The sequence below is a fragment of the Microcaecilia unicolor genome, chromosome 8 (assembly GCF_901765095.1).
Source record: "Microcaecilia unicolor chromosome 8, aMicUni1.1, whole genome shotgun sequence".
Lineage (NCBI taxonomy): Eukaryota > Metazoa > Chordata > Amphibia > Gymnophiona > Siphonopidae > Microcaecilia > Microcaecilia unicolor.
The window spans coordinates 230,444,043-230,469,917 of NC_044038.1; the positions used below are offsets into that span (position 1 = coordinate 230,444,043).

At 44.2% G+C, this 25,875-nt stretch overlaps 1 protein-coding gene across 1 annotated transcript in view; it reads left to right on the forward strand.

Annotated features, from left to right (window-relative positions):
* LOC115475486 overlaps positions 1 to 24,177 on the forward strand; it is a 406,432-nt gene extending 382,255 nt beyond the window's left edge. Inside the window, exon 8 of the mRNA XM_030211242.1 lies at positions 22,943 to 24,177. Coding sequence (XP_030067102.1) covers positions 22,943 to 22,956 — 14 coding nt within the window. The 3' untranslated portion in view covers positions 22,957 to 24,177. The remainder of the gene's footprint in view (positions 1 to 22,942) is intronic.
* Positions 24,178 to 25,875: the final 1,698 nt, after the last annotated feature.

Here is a 25,875-nt window from a genome sequence, read left to right on the forward strand (position 1 = left end):
ATGAACCACACTCTCTCTTCACACTGTTCTCACATACGCACTTGCACACACACACACACTCTCACAGACACCTCGCACCCAGACTCACTCTCTCTCTCACACACACTCACACATTCACTCTCTCACACACAGTCACTCTCACATACACTCTCTTAACATACACACTCTGAGGAAAACCTTGCTAGCACCCGTTTTATTGGTGTCAGAAACAGGACTTTTTTACTAGTCATTTCTATAATGCTACTAGACATACACAGAGCTGTACACTGACATATAACAGACAGTCCCCACTCGACTGAACTTACAATCTAATTAGAACAGACAAACAGGACAAACAAGATATAGGGAATATTAAAGTGAGGATGATAAAATAATGGTTCTGAACAAGTGAGTAAGGGTTAGGAGTTAAAAGCAGCATCAAAAAGGTGGTCTTTTAGCCTAGATTTGAAGACGGCCAGAGATGGAGCTTGACGTACCGGCTCAGGAAGTCTATTCCAGGCATATGGTGCAGCATGATAAAAGGAACAGAGTCTGGAGTTAGCGGTGGAGGAGAAGGGTGCAGATAAGAGAGATTTATCCAGTGAACGGAGTTCCCAGGGAGTGTAGGGAGAGATTAGAATGGAGAGGTACTGAGGAGGTACAGAGTGAATGCACTTGTAAGTCAATAAGAGGAGTTTGAACTGTATGCGGAATGGATAGGGAGCCAGTGAAGTGACTTGAGGAGAGGGCTAATATGAGCATAGCGACACTGGTGGAATATAAGTCGTGCAGCAGAATTTTGAACAGATTGAAGAGGAGAGAGATGGCTAAGTGGGAGACCTGTGAGAAGCAAGTTGCGAGAGGTGATAAGTGTGGATCAGGTTTGGTAGCGTGTTCAGAAAGGAAAGAAACAACAGGTTTTAGCAGTCTGCTGAATATGTTCAGAGGAGAGGGAGAGTCGAATAGACCCCAAGGTTAGGAGCTGATGAGAGTGTTATTCACAGAAATAGAGAATGGGGGAAGAGAGAGGTTGGTTTAGGTGGGAAGATTAGAAGCTCAGTCTTAATAATAAATTAATACATGCCAGTTATGTGTGTAAATTCATTCATTCAGATATTTATACTGCTTAAACCTAAGTGGTTTAAAGTTTCATTTCACAGGTACTGGATTGTCCCTAGTGGGCTCACAATCTAAGTAGTACTTTGTTCTACTGTTGTACCCAGGGCAATGGAAGGTTAAGGGGTCCTTTTACTAGAGTGCGCTGAAATATGAACTGCGGTAGTGTAGACGTGTGTTTTGGGTGCACGCAGATTCATCTTTCAGCGTGCCTGTAAAAAAAGGCCTTTTTAAATTTTTGCCGAAAATGGACGTGCGGAAAAATCAAAATTGGCACATGTCCATTTTGGGTCTGAGACCTTACCTCCAGCCATTGACCTACACGGGTAGAAAGCCACTTGATGTGCACCTGCTATGTGCGCCAGAGATGTATCCAGGTGCCGGTAGTGAATATTAGCTGTGCCAGGATAACGTTTCGCTCAGCCCCAACTCCATCCTGAACCACTCTGTCACTAACTGGAGACTGCTGCAATGATCAGAGCTAACATTCAGTGATCAGAGATCTCTGTTCTCTCTAAGCTGTGTGGGAGTCCTCCACCTACAGTCCTGCCAGCGGGGGGTGCCAAATCCTGCCTGTCTCTGCCCATGGACCACCCAGTGCTATGGCGATTAGAGGGAATAGTCAGTGGCCCTGTGTGGGTGTCACTCAATATCCTGGGACATCCACTGATCGGGGTTTAAGCAGGCAGGAACATCTCAAGATCAATATTTACTCCAAAATTTCTTGTCCTTTAAGCAGTGCAGAGTTCCAGTAGCCACTGGAGTTTCAGAAAAACCTGAGTTGTTTTGCATGTTGTGTTGATGTCCTCAGAAGTGACTCTTTTGTTATATTTCTAAAAAATATATGTATTTTTCTTTGGTCTATTATCCTAAACTGTATACTTAATCTGTTGACTTTTTTGTAGTTTTTATGAATACTTGGATATTCTCAACTTGGAATTGGAAAATATTAAGATTGACTCTCTCGTTGTGCCTGGTCGCCCAGTTCGCTTAGTATTGTGAGTGAAACTTCTACAACACTATCAAGATTTTTGCACAAGTATTGATCATGCAGTCAGTGTATAAAACATGTTTGGTTATTTTAGATTATAATAAGCAGCGCACACTATGAAAGATTATTCTGGGTTTAATATTGAATGACTTGCATTTCAAGTAACCCCCTGCATATTTTGATGTTTTCTTAGAAGTCGATTTGAATTTCAACAAGAAATGTTATGTACTTAGTTAATCATCATATTTCCATATTACTGTTAGACAAAATTTAATTATCTTAAGCTATGTTGATGTTACCAACAATTTAGCATTATTACCTAGCGATTTTGGCGCAATAAAAGCATTGGAGCTAAAATTAACGATATGACACAATTTTGCAGTCACTAATTTTTTTCACAGTACTGAGCTTCCTGTACTTCAGATTTTACGCAGTCATGTTGCCTTTGCTCCAAAACTTGCTCATGCAGTGTCTGGATTCTCACTTTGTCCGCTACTGACACCTTGTAAATGATTGCCGTTCTGATCTGAAATGCTTTTAAAAGAAATTATCTGTAAATTATCATATTATCAAATGTCTACTTAACTGTGACATCTTTAAGAGTAAGTTGGTACCCTGTTTTTTCCCCCTATAATGGTAGTTTTATAGTGTAACGTTTTTGAAGATGTGAAAATCTCTAGTGGTCAAGCTAAAAAGTCTGTAACTTTGCCATGTTAAAAGTAATTGCAATCTAATTAGCACATGAAGTAGATTGCAAAAGTAAATACAGCTGTAAAATTTCACATTGAAATTCCAAGCAGTTGCTGAGAAAACAGCAAAGGAAGAAAAAAAACTCCAGGTGTTACTTTTTTTTTCTCACCGTAGATGCCGTGGGACACATGACATATTTATTTATTTATTACACAGTTTCTATAACGCACTAACCAACATTCTATGCCTTTAACAGGCATCACAAACACACTAAAACAAATCTTAACAATACTGCTTTTCCAGCATAACAGACACAAGTCACAGATAAACCAAAAACCTCCTCAAATCTCCAGTTCAGTATCGAATGCCTTCCTAAATAGGAATGCCTTAACACTTTTCCTGTATTTGGGCAGGAAGATGATTCCATAACCTAGTACCTTCTATGTAAAACATTCTTGATCTATTCTCTTCCAATCATATATGTTTCACCGTGGGTACGTCCAGCAGATGCTTATTATCAGATCAAAGGGACCTTTATGGACTGTATATTTGTAATTGTGTAGCCAAGCAGACTGGGGCTTCATTGTTCAAACATTTACAGATTAATACTAAAATCTTAAATTGAGAACACCAATTAATAGGTATTTAATGGAGGTTCCTAAGAAATGGGGTAATATGGTTCTATCTGGCTGTTCTGGTCACTATTCTTGCCAAAGCAGTTTGTGCCAACTGAAGCGGATGGAACAAGGTTCCAGAAGCTTCCATAAGTAATGCATCACAATAGTCAGGCAGAGGAGTGATATGAGCAAAATAAGCAAGCTAAAATTATCCTCTAATAGATAAGTCCTAAATCTACTTAAAAGTTTCAGTTTAAAGAAGATACACCTGAGTACGTTCTGTACATGGGTAAGAAAGGCAAAGCGGAATCCAGAAGTTACCCAAGGTATTACATCTCATGTTTGATTTCAATTTAAGAATCTTCTAAATCAAAATACTTAGGAAAGAATCATAACTTGAGTCTTAGCCCTATTAAACTTTAATCTTTTGGCAGACATCTAGCTCTTTATTGTTGACAAATAAAGACGTAGGCAATGAAACACTTTTATGACAGATTTTTCAATAGGAAAAAAAGAATTGGATGTCATCGGCATAAAGTCGATAAGATACTCTTAGCCCTTTCAAAAGTTTACATAGTGGTAACATGTAGATGTTAAACACAACGGGTGATACAGCAGAACCCTGAGGCACTCTTGACTGAGTCCAACCAGCTAGATATAGACTTATTTGCAACTGAATTGACTACTGGGAAAAGGAACAAAACCACCAAAGGACCTTCCCCCTAACCCCAGTTCTTTTAGGCGTCCCAGCAGCAATCTGTGATGAAATGTATTAAAAGCAGCTGACATGTTCAGAACTATCAAAAATATAGCTCAAGCCCCTATCACAACTCGGGCATTTGGCACTCACTCAGACATACCTACTTCCATATCCAGAACTACACAGAAGCCATTTTCTTTGACGAATGTGGAATTTTATTTAGGCCGCAGCCAAGCCTTCAACTTTGCATTTTACCATAAAACACATAACATAATCCAAACCCACTGGTAAACATAACCGTTACCACAGGCTGTGCCGTCCAAGCACCCCGTCCCCCCTCAGTGCTGTCTGTTATAGCACACAATGTCACTTTGATGCATCCCGTATAAGGATGCACCTACCACATTAAACCAAAGCTCTTGGCCCCCTGGTCGTCCAAGCCAGGAGCCAAGCATACAATTTGCTTCGTATGCAACTTTCAACAGCTCTTTTAACACGCATGTACTAAATCACTTTGCAATGTTATCCGCTAAGGTGCTGCGTAACCCGGCGCTGTCGTTACATAACTTTTGTAGCTTACCCACTGCCCACGGCAACGACACCTTGTTGCCGTGGGCTCCCCCACCCCTGGCTGCGACCAACCCTAAAGTTATGGCTTCTATATAATCCTGTATATCTGAATTGAAGATATCCAGCCCTACTTCTGACAAATGGGTCCCATCCAATCTATACAATCCATCACACGATTCTGTTAACAAATCGTGTGTAATCGCTCTGACCATGCACCACCCCCATAAATTTTGCCATCCAATTATTAATCTTTTTCCGCATGTTATCTATTGCTTTATGAGACCTTTCTCACCTCCAAACCTGCCTAGGAATAATATTAGACCAGGCCAATCTGGTCCGAGGCAACCAACATGCCAATTGTAAGAAATCATTTTGGATAGTCTTCACCAATAACACACGTTCATCCCAGCTAAATCATTAACTCCCAAATGGATTATAAGAACCTGCGGTGCACGTGAGGCCCGTACACTCCCACGCAATGGTCGGCAACAATTGGGCCCACCTCATCCCTATCTTGCCAACAATCGGAAAGCCACTTTGCCCACCTGAAAACCCCAAATTCACCACCACCTGGGACTGACAGCTGCCCTCTTATTTGCCCAATACACATATGAGTGACCACAGATCATATCCTCTGCTGCTCCTCCGGGCCACCTGCAAGTCACATGTGAAGCAACATGTAGGTCCATTTATGCCATTAACAGTGGAGTTAAAATAGAGAACTAAAACCAAAAACAGCAAGGGCGATCCTTCAAACACCTTGGTTATGACCGTGGAGGCCGAATGTATCGCTCGTACACATTAGACCCCCACCGGCCCACCATGTTTAATCCCCTCGTTCGGGACTCCTTGAACGGTCGCCGCAAGTAGCCGCCCCAATCCTGAACGAATGAGAACTAAATCTCGTGGATTGCAAACCCACCCTTTTAACACAAAGGTGCAACACCTTAATAAATTGAAAATGAGGTTAATGGTGACGCATTGGCATGTAGCAGCAGCCACAGCCCCCCTGTTGGCCTGACCTCTAAATACTCATTAAGATGTATATCGGACAGGCTCTATCGGCCGGCCGCATATTAAGCCATATGTGTGTACCTCTAGCCAACTGGTCAGTTTTTGATCTGCGTATGAGTAAGTCAATACCCGACTGTGTGGTGGTCACATCCCACAGCAACAAACCCCTATCAGTCCCTGCTAACTTAGACCGCCACCAGTTCACTAACCCTGAGGGCGCCATGGAACACCAATGCAAAGGCACTCCGGAAGAGCCTGACCTCGAATGGCGTGTCACAAAACCTGTTCCAGGGCTGCGAATAATGCAGCAGTTTGTTGTGCATAATAGGGTGGCGATTATCCCCAGTAGAGCCTACCACCCTGGTCCAACCCTTCATCATTCTTGCCACCACGAACGCCTTGGTGGGATTCACCAGACCCAGGAATTTAGAGAAAAAATTAATACTCGCTATTGTAATGGCTACTTGTGCTCTACTTCGACCCCTCCCGCCGAGCCGCTACAATAAATTGCACCAATGCGTCTGTCGTGAACACATTCCCACAACCCTGATCCATCATATGCTGAATATAACACAGAAACGACGATGTATATCTCTTCCTCGTCGCGTCAGACGACTGCAAAGTCAACTCCCAAACCTCTCGGGGCCACATGTCCCACACGTTGTCTGGTACTGGTGTCGGCCTGTCGTCTGCCAGTGGCACCCTGGATCTGAAATCTGCGAACATTAAATCGAGAAAGCGCATCTCCTATGATGTTTTGTTTACCTGGGGCACATTTTTAGTTCAGTTTACTGGGCGGGCCTTCTGGCATGACATACCACAGTCCAATGACGACTTACAATTGTTACGGATGCTGCGGTGGTGAAGGTTTTGGTATTTATTTTCAGGGTGCGTGGTGGGATCTTGGATTCAGGCAGGGATTGTATGGACATAACCTTTTTGGAGTTGTTCCGATAATGGATGCTTCCATATCTGGGGACCGGGTTTAGCAAATAAGTGCCAAGGGCATCCCAAAATGATTCGCCACTTGCTGAAAGTTGTCAGCATAGCCGCGCATTCCCTCGCATCTCTACCTACAAACAAGAAATCGTCTAGATAATGAACCAAGGCCCCTGCCGGGGCCACTTGCTCCACCACCCAATGCACAAAAGAACTAAATTGCTCAAATACGAGCATGAAATTGAACAGCCCATCGGGACATACCTGTCCAAGTAGAAGTGTTCATCGAACCGGAAGCCCAGCAGAGGAAAAGAGTCTGGATGCACTGGTAGCAATCTAAAAGCCGACTCGACATCTGCCGTGGCTAAATAAGCCTGATCGCCATGACCCCTGATTACTTTTATTGCCTGGTCGACTGAAGCAGAAGGAACAGAACAACAGAGGGGATCAATAAAATCATTCACCGAATGCCCTATAGGATATGATAAATTATGGAGTAACTGAAACTTCCCTGGTTCTTTCTTTGGGATAATCCCAATCGCAAAACTAACATGGCTTTAAATGCCTGCTCCTGGAACGACCCTGCTACCCTACCTAAAAGCAACTCCTTATGTATTTTATCCACCGCTACCTGATGATGCTTATGGATTGATAAAGCATTCTTGGGATAATGGGATGACTGCACTCTCTGGCCCTGGTATGGAATTAAATAACCCTTTGCAAAGCCTGATGCTATGGCATCTGCACTCGCTCTATCTGGGTATCATGCGAGCCATAACCGCATGTTTCCCAACCTAATTGGTGGAGCCAGTTGTCCTCAGTGACTGACCAGAGTACCCCGGCTGTTGACTCGAGTACCCTGGCTGCTGCTTCCTATCTCTTTGTTGCCTAAATTTCCCAGCTGTATACCCATCCCCCACACACTGCACATGCATGCCTGAATTTACATGGGTGCCACGTGCAATGCCCATTGTTGAACGGTCTACATATTCTCTTTCCTGCCGGCGCCCCAAACTGTCTTTAAAATGCCGGCCCGGACTCAAAGGACTGCACCTGACGAAACCCCGTACCCTCCATGTAATTCCACCCTCTATCCTGTACGAACAGCCTGTGCACAGACATTTCGGCCAACCACAGATCCACCACCATATGCTTCCAGGAGATATCTGGATTATCTGCCATGCTTTTCCTAAACTTGATGTCATAGTTTAGCCAAGACCATCCCCCATAACGCCTATGAGCTCGGATAATGGAATCCATATATCTCAGTAAATAGGGACTTATGTCCGGCTTGCGTTCAATTATCACAGTCATATAGATATGAAATGCCGATGTCCAATTGGCAATAGACCTAATATTTTGGGTTTCTTTTTCCCTTTCTAATAAAAGGTTAAACTTTTCTTTCAAAGTAGTATTCTCATCTCCCTCCTCTCGTAATAGAAGAGAAAATATATCTATGAACTCTCGTCTCCAAATCTTTTCTTTCACTGTCCGGGAAACACATGATGACAACGTATACACCCAGTGCTTTTTTTGTGCCGGTACGCAACGGTACGGCGTACCGGCATCTTTTTTTTTTGCTCCTCCCGCCCCGTGACGGACGCAGTGCCAGCCCCCATTTCCAGCCGCTGCTGCTTCTCCTGTTGAGCAGCAGCGGCCGCTACACAAAGAAAAAGATTTAAAAAAAACTTCAAACCTGGCTGAAACGCGGCACCCCGGCACTGTAGACAGCCATTAGGCATTGTCTGTTGCCCCGCAGCCGCTCTCCTCTTGCCTCTACGTCACTGCGCTCCTCCGGGGTCTTCCTCCAGGGGCAGTGACGTAGAGGCAAGAGGAGGAGCGGCTGCCAGGCAACAGCCAATGCCTAATGCTGTCTACAGTGCCGGGGTGCCGCGTTTCAGCCAGGTTTCAATTTTTTTTTTAATCTTCTTTTTCTTTGTGTAGCGGCCGCTGCTGCTCAATAGGAGAAGCTGCAGCGGCGGCCGGAATAGGGGCTGGTGCCGCGTGCGTCGCGACTTCGCGCCGTTCGCGGGAAACTTGGCAGGGAGAGGGAAACCAACAGAGGGAAGGATTGGGGAGAAAGAGGGAAAACAACAGAGGGAAGGATTGGGGAGAGAGAGAGAGAGGGAAACCAACAGAGGGAAGGATTGGGGAGAGAGAGAAAGAGGGAAACCAACAGAGGGAAGGATTGGGAGAGAGAGGAAAGAGGGAAAACAACAGAGGGAAGGATTGGGGAGAGAGGAGAGAGAGGGAAAACACAGAGGGAAGGATTGGGGAGAGAGAGGGAAACAGATGGAAGGATGGGGAGAGAGAGAAAGAGGGAAAACAACAGAGAGAAGGATTGGGGAGAGAGAGGGAAACAGAGGGAAGGATGGGGAGAGAGAGGGAAAAAACAGATGGAAGAATGGGGAGAGAGAGGGAAAAACAGATGGAAGGATTGGTGAGAGAGGGGAAAACAGATGGAAGGATGGGGAGAGAGAGAAAAAGGGAAAACAACAGAGGGAAGGATTGGGGAGAGAGAAAGAGGGAAAACAACAGAGGGAAGGATTGGGGAGAGAGAGAAAGAGGGAAAACAACAGAGGGAAGGATTGGGGAGAGAGAGAAAGAGGGAAAACAACAGAGGGAAGGATTGGGGAGAGAGAGGGAAAACAGATGGAAGGATGGGGGGAGAGAGAGAGAGAAAAACAGAGGGAAGGATTGGGGAGAGAGGGGAAAAAACAGATGGAAGGATGGGGAGAGAGAGGGAAAACAGATGGAAGGATGGGGAGAGAGAGAGAGGGAACAACAGAGGGAAGGATGGGGAGAGAGAGAGAGGGAAAACAGATGGAAGGATGGGGAGAGAGAGAGGGAAAACGGAAGGATAGGGAGAGAAAGAGGGAAGACCGCTGGATGGAAGAATGCATTTATTTCTTCAGGGGGTATCCTTTGTTCCACTCCACTCATTATTTTATATACCTCTATCATGTCTCCCCTCAGCCGTCTCTTTTCCAAGCTGTATAGCCCTAGCCTCCTTAGTCTTTCTTCATAGGGAAGTCGTCCCATCCCCGCTATCATTTTAGTCGCCCTTCGCTGCACCTTTTCCAATTCTACTATATCTTTCTTGAGATGCGGCGACCAGAATTGAACACAATACTCAAGGTGCGGTCGCACCATGGAGCGATACAATGGCATTATAACATCCTCACACCTGTTTTCCATACCTTTCCTAATAATACCCAACATTCTATTCGCTTTCTTAGCCGCAGCAGCACACTGAGCAGAAGGTTTCAGTGTGTTATCGACGACGACACCCAGATCCCTTTCTTGGTCCGTAACTCCTAACGTGGAACCTTGCATGACGTAGCTATAATTCGGGTTCTTTTTTCCCACATGCATCACCTTGCACTTGCTCACATTAAACATCATCTGCCATTTAGCCGCCCAGTCTCCCAGTCTCGTAAGGTCCTCTTGTAATTTTTCACAATCCTGTCGCGATTTAACGACTTTGAATAACTTTGTGTCATCAGCAAATTTAATTACCTCGCTAGTTACTCCCATCTCTAAATCATTTATAAATATATTAAAAAGCAGCGGTCCTAGCACGGACCCCTGAGGAACCCCACTAACTACCCTTCTCCATTGTGAATACTGCCCATTTAACCCCACTCTCTGTTTCCTATCCTTCAACCAGTTTTAATCCACAATAGGACATTTCCTCCTATCCCATGACCCTCCAATTTCCTCTGTAGCCTTTCATGAGGTTCCTTGTCAAAAGCCTTTTGAAAATCCAGATACACAATATCAACCGACTCCCCTTTGTCCACATGTTTGTTCACTCCTTCAAAGAATTGAAGTAAATTGGTCAGGCAAGATTTCCCCACACAAAAGCCATGCTGACTTGGTCTCAGTAATCCATGTCCTCGGATGTGCTCTGTAATTTTGTTTTTAATAATAGCCTCTACCATTTTCCCCGGCACCGACGCCATCCTGGAGGCCCAGGCCATACATATTCCGCGAATTAGAAAAGAAAGACGGAAGTCCAAAAGACACCCGGCCTGGTTGAAAAGTGAGGTGAAGGAAGCTATTAGGGCTAAAAGAAACGCCTTCAGAAAATGGAAGAAGGAACCGTCTGAAATAACAAGAAACAGCATAAGGAGTGTCAGAGCAAATGCAAGGCGCAGATTAAGAAGGCCAAGAGGGAGTATGAAAAAAAGATAGCATTAGAGGCAAAAAAAACATAGTAAAATTTTTTTCGGTATATTAAAAGCAGGAAGCCGGCAAAAGAATCGGTTGGGCCGCTGGATGACCGAGGGGTAAAAGGGGCGATCAAGGAAGACAAAGACGTAGCGGAGAGACTGAATGAATTCTTTGCTTCGGTCTTCACCGAGGAAGATTTGGGTGGGATACCGGTGTCGGAAATGGTATTTCAAGCGGACGAGTCGGAGAAACTTACTGACTTCATGGTAAACCTGGAGGACGTAATGGGGCAGTTCGGCAAACTGAAGAGTAGCAAATCTCCTGGACCGGATGGTATTCATCCTAGAGTACTGATAGAACTGAAAAACGAGCTTGCGGAGCTACTGCTAGTGATATGCAACTTATCCTTAAAATCGAGCGTGGTACCGGAAGATTGGAAGGTGGCCAATGTAACGCCCATTTTTAAAAAAGGCTCCAGGGGAGATCCGGGAAATTATAGACCGGTGAGTCTGACGTCGGTGCCTGGGAAAATGGTAGAGGCTATTATTAAAAACAAAATTACAGAGCACATCCGAGGACATGGATTACTGAGACCAAGTCAGCATGGCTTTTGTGTGGGGAAATCTTGCCTGACCAATTTACTTCAATTCTTTGAAGGAGTGAACAAACATGTGGACAAAGGGGAGTCGGTTGATATTGTGTATCTGGATTTTCAAAAGGCGTTTGACAAGGTACCTCATGAAAGGCTACAGAGGAAATTGGAGGGTCATGGGATAGGAGGAAATGTCCTATTGTGGATTAAAAACTGGTTGAAGGATAGGAAACAGAGAGTGGGGTTAAATGGGCAGTATTCACAATGGAGAAGGGTAGTTAGTGGGGTTCCTCAGGGGTCCGTGCTAGGACCGCTGCTTTTTAATATATTTATAAATGATTTAGAGATGGGAGTAACTAGCGAGGTAATTAAATTTGCTGATGACACAAAGTTATTCAAAGTCGTTAAATCCCGACAGGATTGTGAAAAATTACAAGAGGACCTTACGAGACTGGGAGACTGGGCGGCTAAATGGCAGATGATGTTTAATGTGAGCAAGTGCAAGGTGATGCATGTGGGAAAAAAGAACCCGAATTATAGTTACGTCATGCAAGGTTCCACGTTAGGAGTTACGGACCAAGAAAGGGATCTGGGTGTCGTCGTCGATAACACACTGAAACCTTCGGCTCAGTGTGCTGCTGTGGCTAAGAAAGCGAATAGAATGTTGGGTATTATTAGGAAAGGTATGGAAAACAGTGTGAGGATGTTATAATGCCGTTGTATCGCTCCATGGTGCGACCGCACCTTGAGTATTGTGTTCAATTCTGGTCGCCGCATCTCAAGAAAGATATAGTAGAATTGGAAAAGGTGCAGCGAAGGGCGACTAAAATGATAGCGGGGATGGGACGACTTCCTTATGAAGAAAGACTAAGGAGGCTAGGGCTATACAGCTTGGAGAAGAGACGGCTGAGGGGAGACATGATAGAGGTATATAAAATAATGAGTGGAGTGGAACAGGTGGATGTGAAGCTTCTGTTCACGCTTTCCAAAAATACTAGGACTAGGGGGCATGCGATGAAACTACAGTGTAGTAAATTTAAAACAAATCGGAGAAAATTTTTCTTCACCCAACGAGTAATTAAACTCTGGAATTCGTTGCCGGAGAAAGTGGTGAAAGCGGTTAGCTTAGCAGAGTTTAAAAAGGGGTTGGACGGTTTCCTAAAGGACAAGTCCATAAACCGCTACTAAACGGACTTGGAAAAATCCAAAATTCCAGGAATAACATGTATAGAATGTTTGTACGTTTGGGAAGCTTGCCAGGTGCCCTTGGCCTGGATTGGCCACTGTCGTGGACAGGATGCTGGGCTCGATGGACCCTTGGTCTTTTCCCAGTATGGCATTACTTATGTACTTATGTACAGTTGTGGGGAGTGGGTTTTGGGGTTTTGGGGGGGGGGGGGGCTCAGCACCCAAGGTAAGGGAGCTATGCACCTGGGAGAAAATTATGAAGTCCACTGCAGTGCCCCCTAGGGTACACGGTTGGTGTCCTGGCATGTCAGGGGGACCAGTGCACTACGAATGCTGGCGCCTCCCACGACCAAATGGCTTGGATTTAGACGTTTTTGAGATGGGTATCCACAGTTTCCATTATCGCCGAAAAAACGAGGACGACCATCTTTAAGGACGACCATCTCTAAGCTCGACCTAAATGTTAAGATTTGGCATCCCCGACCGTATTATCGAAACGAAAGATGGACGTCCATCTTGTTTCGATTATACAGGTTTCCCCGCCCCTTCTTGAGGATGTCTTGTGAGGACGCCTTCAGGAAAACATGGGTGCCCCGTTCGGTTATGCCCCTTCACAGGTCCTTGGAACTCCACTCTCCTGGACCCAGAGAATGCAGCTTCTTTCCTTCTCTGACTCTCTCTAGACTCAGGGAATGCTGCCTCTCTTCCCTTTACATCTTTCCCCTCCTCACCAAAGAAGTAAAAGAAAACCTTAAGGTCTGCTCTTACCACCTAGGGATCCTTTTACTAAGGCACACTGAAAAATGTCTTGCGCTGGTGTAGGCGTTCATTGGATGCACGCAGGTCCACCTGAAAAAAAGGCCTTTTTTGTAGCCGAAAATGTACATGCGGCAAAATTAAAACCATTTTTAGCCTGAGATCTTACTGCCACCCATTGACTTAATGGTAAGGTATCACGCAGGAATTGGGAGGTAATTGTCAGCGTGTGCACTACTGATTACCACCTGGTTAGCACAATGCGGTAGAAAATAGAAATTATTTTCTGATGCTGTTTAGGATGCTCGTAATTACCGCCAGGGAAACTTGGTAGCCAGACACATGTAGGCACCTACGTGCCTTTCTAAAAGGGACCCTTAAGGAGAGACAGTTAATTCGTGGAGCTAATAGCACCTGGTCTTTTGGAACAGGACTCCTTGATTAAAACAGCTGGTTTTCTTCCTTCTCCTTTCCTAAAGCTTGATGCTGGTGACTGCATGCCCCATTGCCTCATGGTACTTGTAGTTCACAACTTTTAAAAAAAAACCACGCCCTGCCACAAATATAGGTATATAAACCTGGAGAAACAACCACACATATAATTCTTATAGACAATACATTGTAGATGTCTGCATCTCAGATCCACGCAATCAATCATGGGTAACTCCTCATCCTTGTGTATTTTCACACAGTGTAGAATTCACAGACTTGATGGTACTTAACACAATTGTTGTTGGAGTACCGAAGAACTCAGATGGGACTGCAAAGCTTCTACCACTTAATGTTAGCAAAACCGGGCAGCTGGTCGTTGAAGTATTATCAACCCCGTAAGTACTTAGGTTCATCTATATAATGAAGATATAAAGTTCGTAGTTATATGTTTCCCATTCGTACAGACCATAACAGATGATTTATTTTTCTTTCAATTAACAATATAGGTGTTTGAGTAACAGGAAACATGAAGAGCTCTGATCACCCTATCTGCCTCCCAAAACAATTCTGATCTCTCCTCCCACCCTCCCCCTGAAGCAGCTCTGATCCCCATTCCCACCTTCACTCCAGTCATCAGAAGGCATGTGGGAATGAGGAACCTGAACTATAGATATCTGATCCAAGGTTCAGCGTTAGGAGTAACTGACCAGGAAAAGGATGCAGTGGCATACTAAGGGGGGGCGGTGGGGGCGGTCCGCCCCGGGTGCACGCCGCTGGGGGGGGTGCCGCGATCATGTCCGCTACATTTGTTCTGTGCTCCCTCTGACCCAGAACAGGTTACTTCCTGTTCCGGGGCAGAGGGACCATGGTAAGGAACGAAGCAGACAGGCGCGTGGCACCCCCCCCCCAGCGGCGTGCGCCCGGGGGGTTCTTTCGCCTGGGGGTGTCCTTTCGCCGAGGGGAGGGCGCATCGGCGATCCGCCCCGGGTGTCAGCCCTCCTAGGAACGCAACTGAAAGGATGTAAGAGTCATGGTTGATGCTTTGATACCTTCTGCTCAGTATGCTGTGATGGCAAGAACAGCAAATAGAATGTTAGGTATTATAAGAAAAGGAAAATTATTATGAAAGGAAAATAAAAACGAGCATGTTATAATGCCTTTGTATTACGCCATGGTGTGACAGCACTTTGAATATTGTGTACAATGCTGGTCATCACTACTACTGCTTATTATGTAAGCATCAGTATTGAATATTTCCGGCACATGCACAGTTGCCAATCCATCCCCAACTCTGCCCTTAGAAAGCCCCTCTCCTGCCAACTTCAAAAATGGCTGGTCAGACTGGATATTCAGTGGCATTGCCCAGTTTAGTGGCAAACTCTAGCTTGTCTTCATTTCCCTAGATCACCTCTGCTGTTGTGTTGCCTGTGAGTTCCTGCAGAGGTTGTCTCCTGTTTCTTCTGCTAGTTCAGCTAACCCAGATCACAACTCTCCTTCTAGCCTATTAGTATCAGTTCTACAGAGTAACAATAATCATGACGATAACTCTCATTCTATTACCCACCAGAGACAATTCGTTCCAGCCCCAGAAGGTACCGAAATCAAAATGGTGCCAGCTGACCTCTAGTGTGATAGCCCTCCACCATTATACCTGTACAGTTAGCAATATTGTGCAAGGACCCTGAACTATTCATGACCCTGTACGTACACAATCTGATAGCCTAAGCAAGTCAGTACATATAACTCACTGCAGCTGGCCTCACCCAGCTCCCTTGAAGATTTGTAGTGACACACAATACCACCATCTGCTATACAGACGTGGAGGGGCATAATCGAACGTGAACGCCCATCTCCATGGGCATTTATCTCTGAGGACGGGTCCGTGAAGGGGCGGGCCAGACTGTATTTTTGAAAAAGATGGGCGTCCATCTTTTGTTTCGATAATACGGTTTGTACCGGGCGGATTTGAGCTGGGCGGTATCGGTTTTCAGCGATAATGGAAACCGAAGGCGCCTAGCTCAAAAATGAACAAATCCAAGGCATTTGGTCATGGGAGGGGCCAGGATTCATAGTGATCTGGTCTCCCTCACATGCCAGGACACCAACCGGGCACCCTAGGGGGCACTTGTAACAATTAAAAAATGTAATTAAAATACCTCTCAAGTCCATAGCTCCCTTACCTTGGGTGCTGAGCCCCCTCAAATCCCCCCCAAACCCACTGCCCACAAATCTACACCATTACCATAGCACTTATGGCTGAAGAGGGGCACCTAGATGTGGGTACAGTGGGTTTTGGGGGCGGTTTGGAGCGCTCCCATTTAGTAGCACAAGTGTAACAGGTGGGGGGGATGGGCCTCGGTCCACCTGCCTGAAGTCCACTGCACCCACTAACAACTGCTCCAGGGACCTGCATACTACTGTGATGGAGCTGGGTATGACATTTGAGGCTGGCATACAGGCTGGAAAAAAAGTTTTTAAAGTTCTTTTTTTTGGTGGGAGGGGGTTAGTGACCACTGGGGGAGTCAGGGGAGGTCATCCCTGATTCCCTCCATTGGTCATCTGGGCAGTTGGGGCACTTTTTGGGGACTTGTCCATGACAAAAAAGGGTCCAAAAAAAGTGACCCAAATTCTCGCTTCTGGCGCCCTTCTTTTTTCCATTATCGGCTGAGCGCACTCATCTCTCCTCAGCTGATAAACACGCCCCAGTCCCGCCTTCACCATGCCTCCATCAACTTTCTCTGTTCCCACGGCAGACTGCAGTTGGAGGCGCCCAAAATCGGGTTTCGATTATACTGATTTAGGCGCCCATGAGAGAAAGGCGCCCATCTCCCGATTTGGGTCGAAATATGGGCGTGTTTTTTTCTTTTTGTTACATTTGTACCCCGCGCTTTCCCACTCATGGCAGGCTCAATGCGGCTTACATGGGGCAATGGAGGGTTAAGTGACTTGCCCAGAGTCACAAGGAGCTGCCTGTGCCTGAAGTGGGAATCGAACTCAGTTCCTCAGTTCCCCAGGACCAAAGTCCACCACCCTAACCACTAGGCCACTCCTCCACTTTCTCTTTTGAAAATAAGCTGGATTGTGTACCAGAGCATGATAGATATATCTGACATCCTTATGTTTCTGTGGCCTGATTAGTTTCCTGCTGATGTAGCAAAAGCAGTTCCTTTCTATGCTGGGAACGGAATTGCAGTGGGAAGCTCAGAAGCATGCGTTTACACTATTGTAAGATCACCTATGTATATAAGTGTGAACTGCACAAGACAACTTTGGGAAAGTACCTGACGCAGTCTCTGAGCAGTGCTTTGCAGCCAGTATCTGAGAAAGGACTTTCCCCTCAGCAAACAATATCATTTCATTGTCTTTGCCAGATTATTCTCCTGTACTGTAAGTACCTTATATTTATTGTATTATCTATGATATTCTTTCTATGTTGTATACCTGATATTGTTGGTTATGTTTATCCCACAACACCTCCCTTCTAAGGGTAGCCAGGTAATGGCTACCAGGGGTGCTATCCAGCTCCCTACAAGTGGTAGTCTTGCGGTACTACTGGTAGGGTCAGATTATCAAATAAGGAATCTAACATCTAGCAGTAGGCTCCGTTTAATATAATACCATTCAAAGTCTAAAGAATAGACATGGCAGTGTACAAGTTCCAAATAGTGAACTGCCCTAATACAAAGTTGTACCAAAAATGAACCAAATCTCAAAAGGGGCAAAAGATGAATAGCACAACACCAAACCCCATCAACAATGGTAATATAAAAATGAAACACATAAAAAGGGGGAGGCCAAGCTAAACTGGCCAGTAGTCCCCCAAAACCTTGAAGCCCAGGAAGAAAGAAATAGACACAGATTAAGGCAAATGCATTTGATTGCATCTATTCTCTTACATTAAGCTTTGAAACTCATTAGTGTTTTGACCAACCCTGATTTTAGGATGGATAAGGTTATTCCAATTTGATCTTGACCAGCTCTAGTACACTGCATGTAATTTGATTCTGTTACTACCAGCAATAACGTGAACTCTTTTTCCATTCTATTTATTCAGAATAGTCCTTAGTGGCAGTATAAATGTTCAGGAAATTCTTCAAACTATCTTGAATCTGGCAAGTTACATTTCATTAAAGAGCACAAGACATGTGGTTGTGCCTGTTATTAATAACGTGAGCTAACATGGGCTAAACAGGGGATATTAGCAGTATGTAAGACCTAAATTGAATTGAATTAATATTAATACAGATAAAATACAATGTCAAATACTGAAGAGAGATGACTACATGCAAATACATGCAAATCAGCTCAGTTCATGAATATTTAGTTTGTTTTAATGCACATCTCTTGAGGAGTAGTTAAGTTCTTATGTTGGCCTTTCCTTCCCACCTACAAACCTCCACTCAAAATCAAATATCCAAGCTTGCTCAATCCCCCCAAAATGAATGCAGGAGCCCCTTGAAGCTAGATGCTCTCCATTATTCATGTTGATTTATTTCTAAGAGTAAGAAAATCTAAAAGCAATTTTTTAATATAAACTTACAAAGGAAAATCTTACATGGATATCTGACGAAAGAAGAAGTCTCTATGGATGTGATTATTGTTTTGCTGGGAGATTTCAGGGTCCATAGGAACATAAGAGTAGCCATATTGGATCAGACTAACGAACCATTTAGCCTTGTATCTTGTTTCCTACAGTGGCCAATCCAGGCCACAAGTAGATGGCAGAATCCCAAAGAATAGCAAGATTCCAAAATCCTAATGAGTAACACAATTCTGGAATCCCAAAGAGTAGCAAGATTCCTTGCTACTAATCCCAGGGATAGCAGTGGTTTCTGCAAGTCTGTCTCAATAGCAGACTATCGAATTTTAGTCCAGGATCTTGTCTAAACCTTTTTTAAAACCCAAATATGTTAACTGCTGTTACCACATCCTATGAAAATATGTTCCGGAGCTTGTTCCTCCTCTTCTTTTTGTAATGTATTTCAAGGCAACGTCACTGAGTGTTCCCTAATCTTTGTACTTTTTGAAAGAGTAAAAAAAAAAGAAAAGAATCAGTGCCTAACACTGCTTAGTAAAAGAATCCCTTGGTGATTTAAGCTTGGGATACAGGAACATTTGTAGGTTTACTGATAAAACCCGTGTTAATTTCATTTAAAACAAATAGCAAACATTAGTTATTAGTTTATTAAAAAGTCTAAAATTATTTTGTCACAGAATTTACCAGCTCTAAATTTTGTTCCTCTAATTTAGTTTCAATTATTAGAGCCCTAGAACAGTGAAACTTAAGGTATTAGTGAGCTTATGAGCTCCTAATGTTGGTGCCCTGTCTTTCAGTCATCTCAGGGACCTGGTGGAAGGAAAATAACCAGTGGAACACTGTGATCCCAGAATAGAAATTATTGCAATGATAAAGTGGGTCAAATTGGAGGGAGGATAATGTTATATGTTAAAGAGAAAATTGTGTCAAAGAAAATAACAGTTCATCAGGAAACAGATTGCAATATGGAATCCTTCTACATAGAAATCCCTCCCCTACCCCCCACCCCTGATATATAATGCTATTTAACTGGCCAGAATGACTGTTGACCGATTAAATAGCATTTAACCAGCTATCTGCCTATATTCAATGGGTGATAACCAGCTGTCCCTCGCTGAATACTACAGGTTAGTGGCTAGCAGAGAGCCAGATATATCGCCTGATATAACTTGCTAGTCGCCAATGTCTAAATCCAGTTTAGCTTCCATATTTGGCTGCATGATAATGTGGGATGTCTTTGACCAGTTTAAAGATAACTGTTAAGTCTGACTATTGACTTATCCAATTATCTTTAAATTAGCCAAGAATAACCCAGATAGTCAATGCAAGTTACCGAAAATGGCCCATCATTGAATAGCCAGTTTTAGCTCCGACCACAGGAGTTAGCCGATATAACTCTTGCAGTCCGAATGTCGGCCTCTCCGTGTATTAAGGGAATGAAAATACTGGTGGGACTATACTGCTGCCCGCTTGGCCACGAAGGACAGATGACGAAATGTGAACAGAAATAAGAGAAACTAACAGATTTGGTAGCATTATGAAATCTACTGTGTTGGCATTTAACTTTTGAAAGGGCCACTAGGATAGAACGAGGTAAACCGTTAAAAAAAAACCAAAAACAAAAAAGCAGCATCTAAAAATTAGTCAATATTGCCTTATGTAAATAGTGAATGAAATTTGCCCATTTGTGGTTTATACTCCACATCTCTTGTGCACTTTATACTGCTCACATTTGATGACAATAAGAAAGGGTCCTTCAGCATTGACTGTTATAAAAGTTGAATTGTTCTCCTCTACCCTTTTCAAACACAGGTATCTAGAGCATTCATAAATGCCCTTACGAAGATGAATGCAGAAAGTGGAGTCAACAGTAAGTGTTACGAATTTTTGTTGCCATTCTCTCTTCAGGTTCATTAGCATGCATGTGATAGTGAGTTTTGTTATAATCATAGAAACAAGAAAGGGTAAAATCATCTTTGGGGGCAACATTCACATAGTGGCAGTCAGCATTTTTTTAAAAATAAATTTGCACATCGAATCAGAAAGGTCCATGAATATAATCTCAACTGGGGTAGGAATAGATAAGAAGTCCTGCTACCACTTTTCGCTCTAAGCTGAGTTGCCAGTGGGGGCGCTACTTCAATACTGTGTTTTTAATCGCTAGAGAGAGGCAGGTTCCCTGGAGTCTTGCAGAGCTTGTCTGTCCCCAACTATTGAAAATGTAATAGTGAAACAGCACCCTCCACTTGCAGGGCTATAGATTTATTTATTATCTCATTTGTACCCCACAGTTTCCCAACAGTGTCAGGTTCAATGTGGCTTACAATGCACCGCAAAGGCAGACGCCAATGCAGTAAAACAAAGCTAATACAGCAGAAAACCTACAAACTTTGAGGAAAGAAGGAAGGGGGATGTGTCCAAATGTCTCTAGATCGATGAGATTCCAGCAGTAGGGACACAGGAAGAGGCCGTGGGATAAGCACTGCTGAACAACATGGTCTTCAGAGATTTCCAGAAAGTTAGATGATCTGTGATGGTTTTTATGGTCCTCGACAAAGAATTCCAAAGCTGAGTGCTAATGAAAGAGAAGGAGGTAGCATACGTAGACTTGTACTTGATGCCATTGCAGTTTGGATAATGAAGGGTAAGATATGAATGGGAGAGTCGGAACTTATTCCGAAGCGGTACGTTGATGAGATCAATCATATAGCCAGGTACTTCACCGTATAGGATTTGGTGAACCAGAGAGCAGAGTTTAAAGGTGATACGATGTTTGTGAGGGAGCCAATGTAGAGTCTTTCGGAGGGGCGTGGCACTCTCAAACTTGGACTTTCCACAAACCAATCTGGCCGCTGTATTTTGGGCCATCTGCAGTTTCTTAATTAGTTGCTGTCACCTATTCTGTTCAATATATACCTCAAGCCAATAGGTATATGGAATACTATGGTTACATGTGTTTAATGGTCCCCCTAGGGATGCTAGTCATTGATCTTACTTAATTGATTGCACCTAAAATTTGGCAGGCCAACTTGTCTTTCACTTAGTATTCTATAATGGTTTAGGTACATTATTAAGCCATTATAGAATTGTTGCCACATCGTTATAGAACTGCATCTGACTCCCTGTCAGGTTCTTAGGTTCAGAGCCCGCGGGGCCGGGCTCTGGAGCAAACGTGAGCCCTTGGGCTGCTGACGAGGAGCGACAGCAGCAGGCAAAACCCACCAACCAACGCTGGGCAAGCACACCGACACCGGCAGGGACTGCAGGCACCGCCCAGCGAGCCGGAACACACGGACTGGAACACAGGACTGGAATTCCCCGGATTGGAGGACACAGGACTGGAACCCCGGACTGGAACACTGGACTGGAATCCCTCGGACAGGAGGACACAGGACTGGAACACTGGACTGGAGCACACCGGACTGGTCCACACAGCTTCACCTGCACTTAGCTACTAAGCCCCCCAGGAGTTGAGCTCCTGGGTTTGAGTAGCCAGCAGGACTTACTGGACGACACAGGGACCAGGACTAGAACAGGCTGCAGCTGAAGTGCGCCTAACTCCTAAACTGACCAAAAGTGTTCCTAAGCCCGGCACCAACCAAAGAGCTCCTAAGCCCTCCACTAACAGCAGTGCTCTTAACAGAAACTAACAGGGGTGCCCCTACGCCCTACACTAACAGAAGTGCAGGGAAGCCACAAGGGAAAAGGAAGGGAAGACAAATGCCAGACTTAACACTGGTGCTTCCTAAGCACCAAGCTGCAGCAGCTAAACATGGGTTCTCACCCCGGTGCTTCCTAAGCACCCAGCTACAGCTGCTAAACACAGGTCACGATGAAAAGCGGGGAAAGCACAAGGAAACAAGCAGGAAAGCCAAATACATAAGCCAAAAGTGATTCTAAATCACCAAACACCAACAGCAAAGACTGCAATGCTCCCAATAGCACAAACACCAAAAGTACTTCTAACAGCAAACACTGCAGTGTTCCTAACAACACCAAACCCTGAAGTACTTCTATCAGCAACAGAGCTTCCAAAGCCCTACACACAGCAATGCTTCCAAAACCAAGAGGGAAAAGCAGGGGAACCAAAAGGGAAAAGCAGGAAAGCTAAACACACAGTCACCAGTGCACACTGCACTAACACTAACCTGGCCCTTAGCAAAAGCAAGCAGGGAAACTAGACACAAAGTCAGAAGTGCACACTGCACCACCCTACCTAAAGCAAACACCGTTGCCAAGGCTCTGAAGGAAAGAACACCACTTCCTTATCAAGGCCCTCCCTGATGATGTCACACTCCCTAGCACACTGACCCAGAGAGCACACTGAAACCCATAGAGGCCCAACCCACACCAATGCAACACCGTGAAGCACTTGAAGCCAGTACACCCAAAGAGAGTTAGAGCAACTCAGACTACACCCACAGCTGCAGTGAAGTGAGACAATTAGCCCCATGCTGGCAGCAGCAGGCACAGAGAGAGAGAGAGCTAGCTCAAACAGGACAGAAAAACAGAACAGAAGCCAGCTAAAAAGCTGACCCCCCAGGCACAAGGTAAGTTTGAGAGTGGTTCTGACCACGATCATAACACTCCCAAATAGAGCAAAATATATTTTTGAATCATCTTCATTTTATTTTATTTCTTCCAGACCTTGGTTGTTGAGAAGCCTGAACAGCGAATGAAGGAAAGAATCTTTCTGGCTGAAAACCTGCAAAATGTTGATTACTTTTATGTTACCTAACTGTGCAATTAAAGGGTTAGGAACAAGAATGAATCATTTTAGGGAAAAACTGAAACTTCTGTAATGCTAATGGTGTCTAATTTCTTAAAGTTTCCTGAAATGCTTAAGGACAGTAATCAAAGGCATTTCATGAGCAAGCATCTTTCTTTTTAAATACTTGCAAACTCTAACACATCAAAAATAAAGGGGTTGATATTCAACTTGGTTTAAGTGGGGAGGAAAGGCTTCAAACCCTTTTACACAACACTGAGCAGGTCAGCTTCCAATATACGCCAGCACTTAACCAGGCAGCCTGAGACAATCAAAATCTGAGCAGTGCCAATTCTCCCTGGCTCCCTTTTCAATACATCTCCCCTCCCCAATTCCATGTCCAAGTCCTGTTCCCCAACCCCACTGTTCTACTCTCCCCTAGCTCCTTGATCTGATCCCCCCTTAAAAATCCCCCATGATCACATATCCAAACACCCCACTCTGTTCACAATCCATCAACTGCTGCCCTCTGGACCCCTCAATCACCCCCAGGACTTACCAGGTTCTGATCTATGGTGTCTAGTGGGATGGGGGTTGAGTGGTCCCCTTTCCACTCCTGTGACATTGGCTCCAGTTTCAAACTGACAGCACTGATCCAGTAGCTGTAGTCTTGCAATTCTACTGCTAGGAGTCAGCTTCCATATAAGGCTGTGCCTCCAAAGATTCAGACCCCTTTATAAAACCATTTCCAAATTAGAAGAAGACAGAGATGAACCACCACTTAAACTGCAATACACATATTTACTGGCACAATCTCATAAGCCATTTTTGGAACAAGATCAAAGCTAGAAATGGGTCATTATATCTTTGTAATCACCTTTCAGATATATTTTCTGTGTTCTGGCATTGTATTCTCATCCTACCTTCTGAAAATCATTAAAACGTTCACTAAAGCACGCTAGCAGATTTATCGTGTGTTAATAGTGTGCGCTAAATGATAAGATGCCCATATATAACAGGTATATTATCATTTAGCACCTGCTAAATCTGTTATTAGTGTCTTAGTAAAAGGACCCCAGTGTTATTTTCATATTGTAAAGAATTGTTTTCTTATTGCTTAATGCCTGTACTGTATTCATTCTTTCATTAAAATAATAATTACTTGCATCACATTCCATGTCTCTCTGGTACTATAGAGCATCTTATCTAAAAGTGTCTTGTATTAAGCTATATAAAGTAGCCAACTTGGGTTTTACCACATATTAGACATTAACGTAGACCTAAGCCAACACCTACCATGTCTTCAAACTAGCAAAGCAATACAAAAACCTACACTAGTTGTGTAATGTAGGTAAGAGTGAGAGGTAGGCATACCGTGGGCAGGTTGGAGGAGTAGCTAGCTGTCCAACTGCCAATGACAAGGCTGCATTTATTACCACCTCAAGGGAAGAGATTTGCAGTGTAAAGGATCGTCAGCCCATTGGTGTGAGCTGAGTGATCGTGAAGACCTCTCTTTGTAAATCCTTAGGCTCCTGCAGGCACAAAATCTCTGTTTTTCCAAATAAAGGTTATATCCTTACATCTATTCAGTGACTTTCACTTAACCCCTTTGGTCAGTCTATGTCAAGGTCACTTGGAGAGAACTCAGCCCATCCCTGGCCTCTTTTCTATCTATGGAGTTTAACACAAGTTCTAACAATGTTTAAGGAAAAAAGTTCCATATGTATAAACAAAAATGTTCAGTAAGTTGTCTTTTAACTTGAACTTATTTATATTGAAATACCCAAAGGAAATGCCTTTTAGTTGGGGTCAGGCCCTGTACCAGACTGCCTACCTATCACCACATGTTTAGCTGTGATTGCTACTACATCTACATGCAGGCAAGAAATAATGTCACCTAGTCCTACTCCAGACTTCCTCCAAATGAATGCCCTGTGTAAAAACCACAAAGGAAAAAAGAAAGACTAATTTACTACCTTCAGACTCAGGTTCAGCTTCCTTCCATTTGGCCTCCCAGCAGGAAGACTGTGGTCCAGTGGTTCCCAAATCTGGACCTGGAGTCACCCCAGCCAGTTAGCTTTTCAGGATATTCACAATTAATATTCATGAGAGAGATTTGCATGTAGAGAGGCAGGGCATGCAAATCTATCTCATGAATATTCATTGTGGATATCATAAAAAACTGACTGCCTAGGCTGCTTCTAAGACCAGGATTGCGAACCACTGATGAGCTCTGTCCTTGCTTCCCCTTTTAGGGCAGTGGGCTCCTCCTTTAAGCCCCACCCTAGATCTGGATTGGAGAGGAATAATTGCCCATTGCTTCAAATGGAAGGGCAAGTGGGCCTGTCTTTGGAACTCAGGTGGTTTTCCTTTTCCATCTTTCTCTCCAGAGGCTACCTGGAGATTCACATGGAAATTCTGTTATGCAACTCCCTTTTGAGGCTGGAGCTGATTCTCCATTTCTTGTCACTACGTTCGTCTTTTTCCCAGGACCTAAGTAACAGCAGATAGACACATCACATGCAGCCACAGTCCTAATGTCACAGGTCATCACCTCCCCCTAACCCCATTGCCATCTCCCCTGTCATTCAGATTACTCCCTTACACCCTCTGATCAGAACCCTCAACACCTCCAGATCTACTCAATAAATACCTCCCCTCCTCCTCATCTCCTTTCCCATCTGCCTCCATGCAGCTTATTCCATCTGTTCCTCTCTACTAACTTCATTCCTCTAACACAAATCTTTAGCATGTGCCTCCATCTGTAGACTTTGACTTGACTCCTTGCACTCTGTGGTCTTAAGTTTCCTGCACCCACTCTTAGAATGTGATTTATTTCTCTATAATATCACCAAAATTTACCTTTCCTT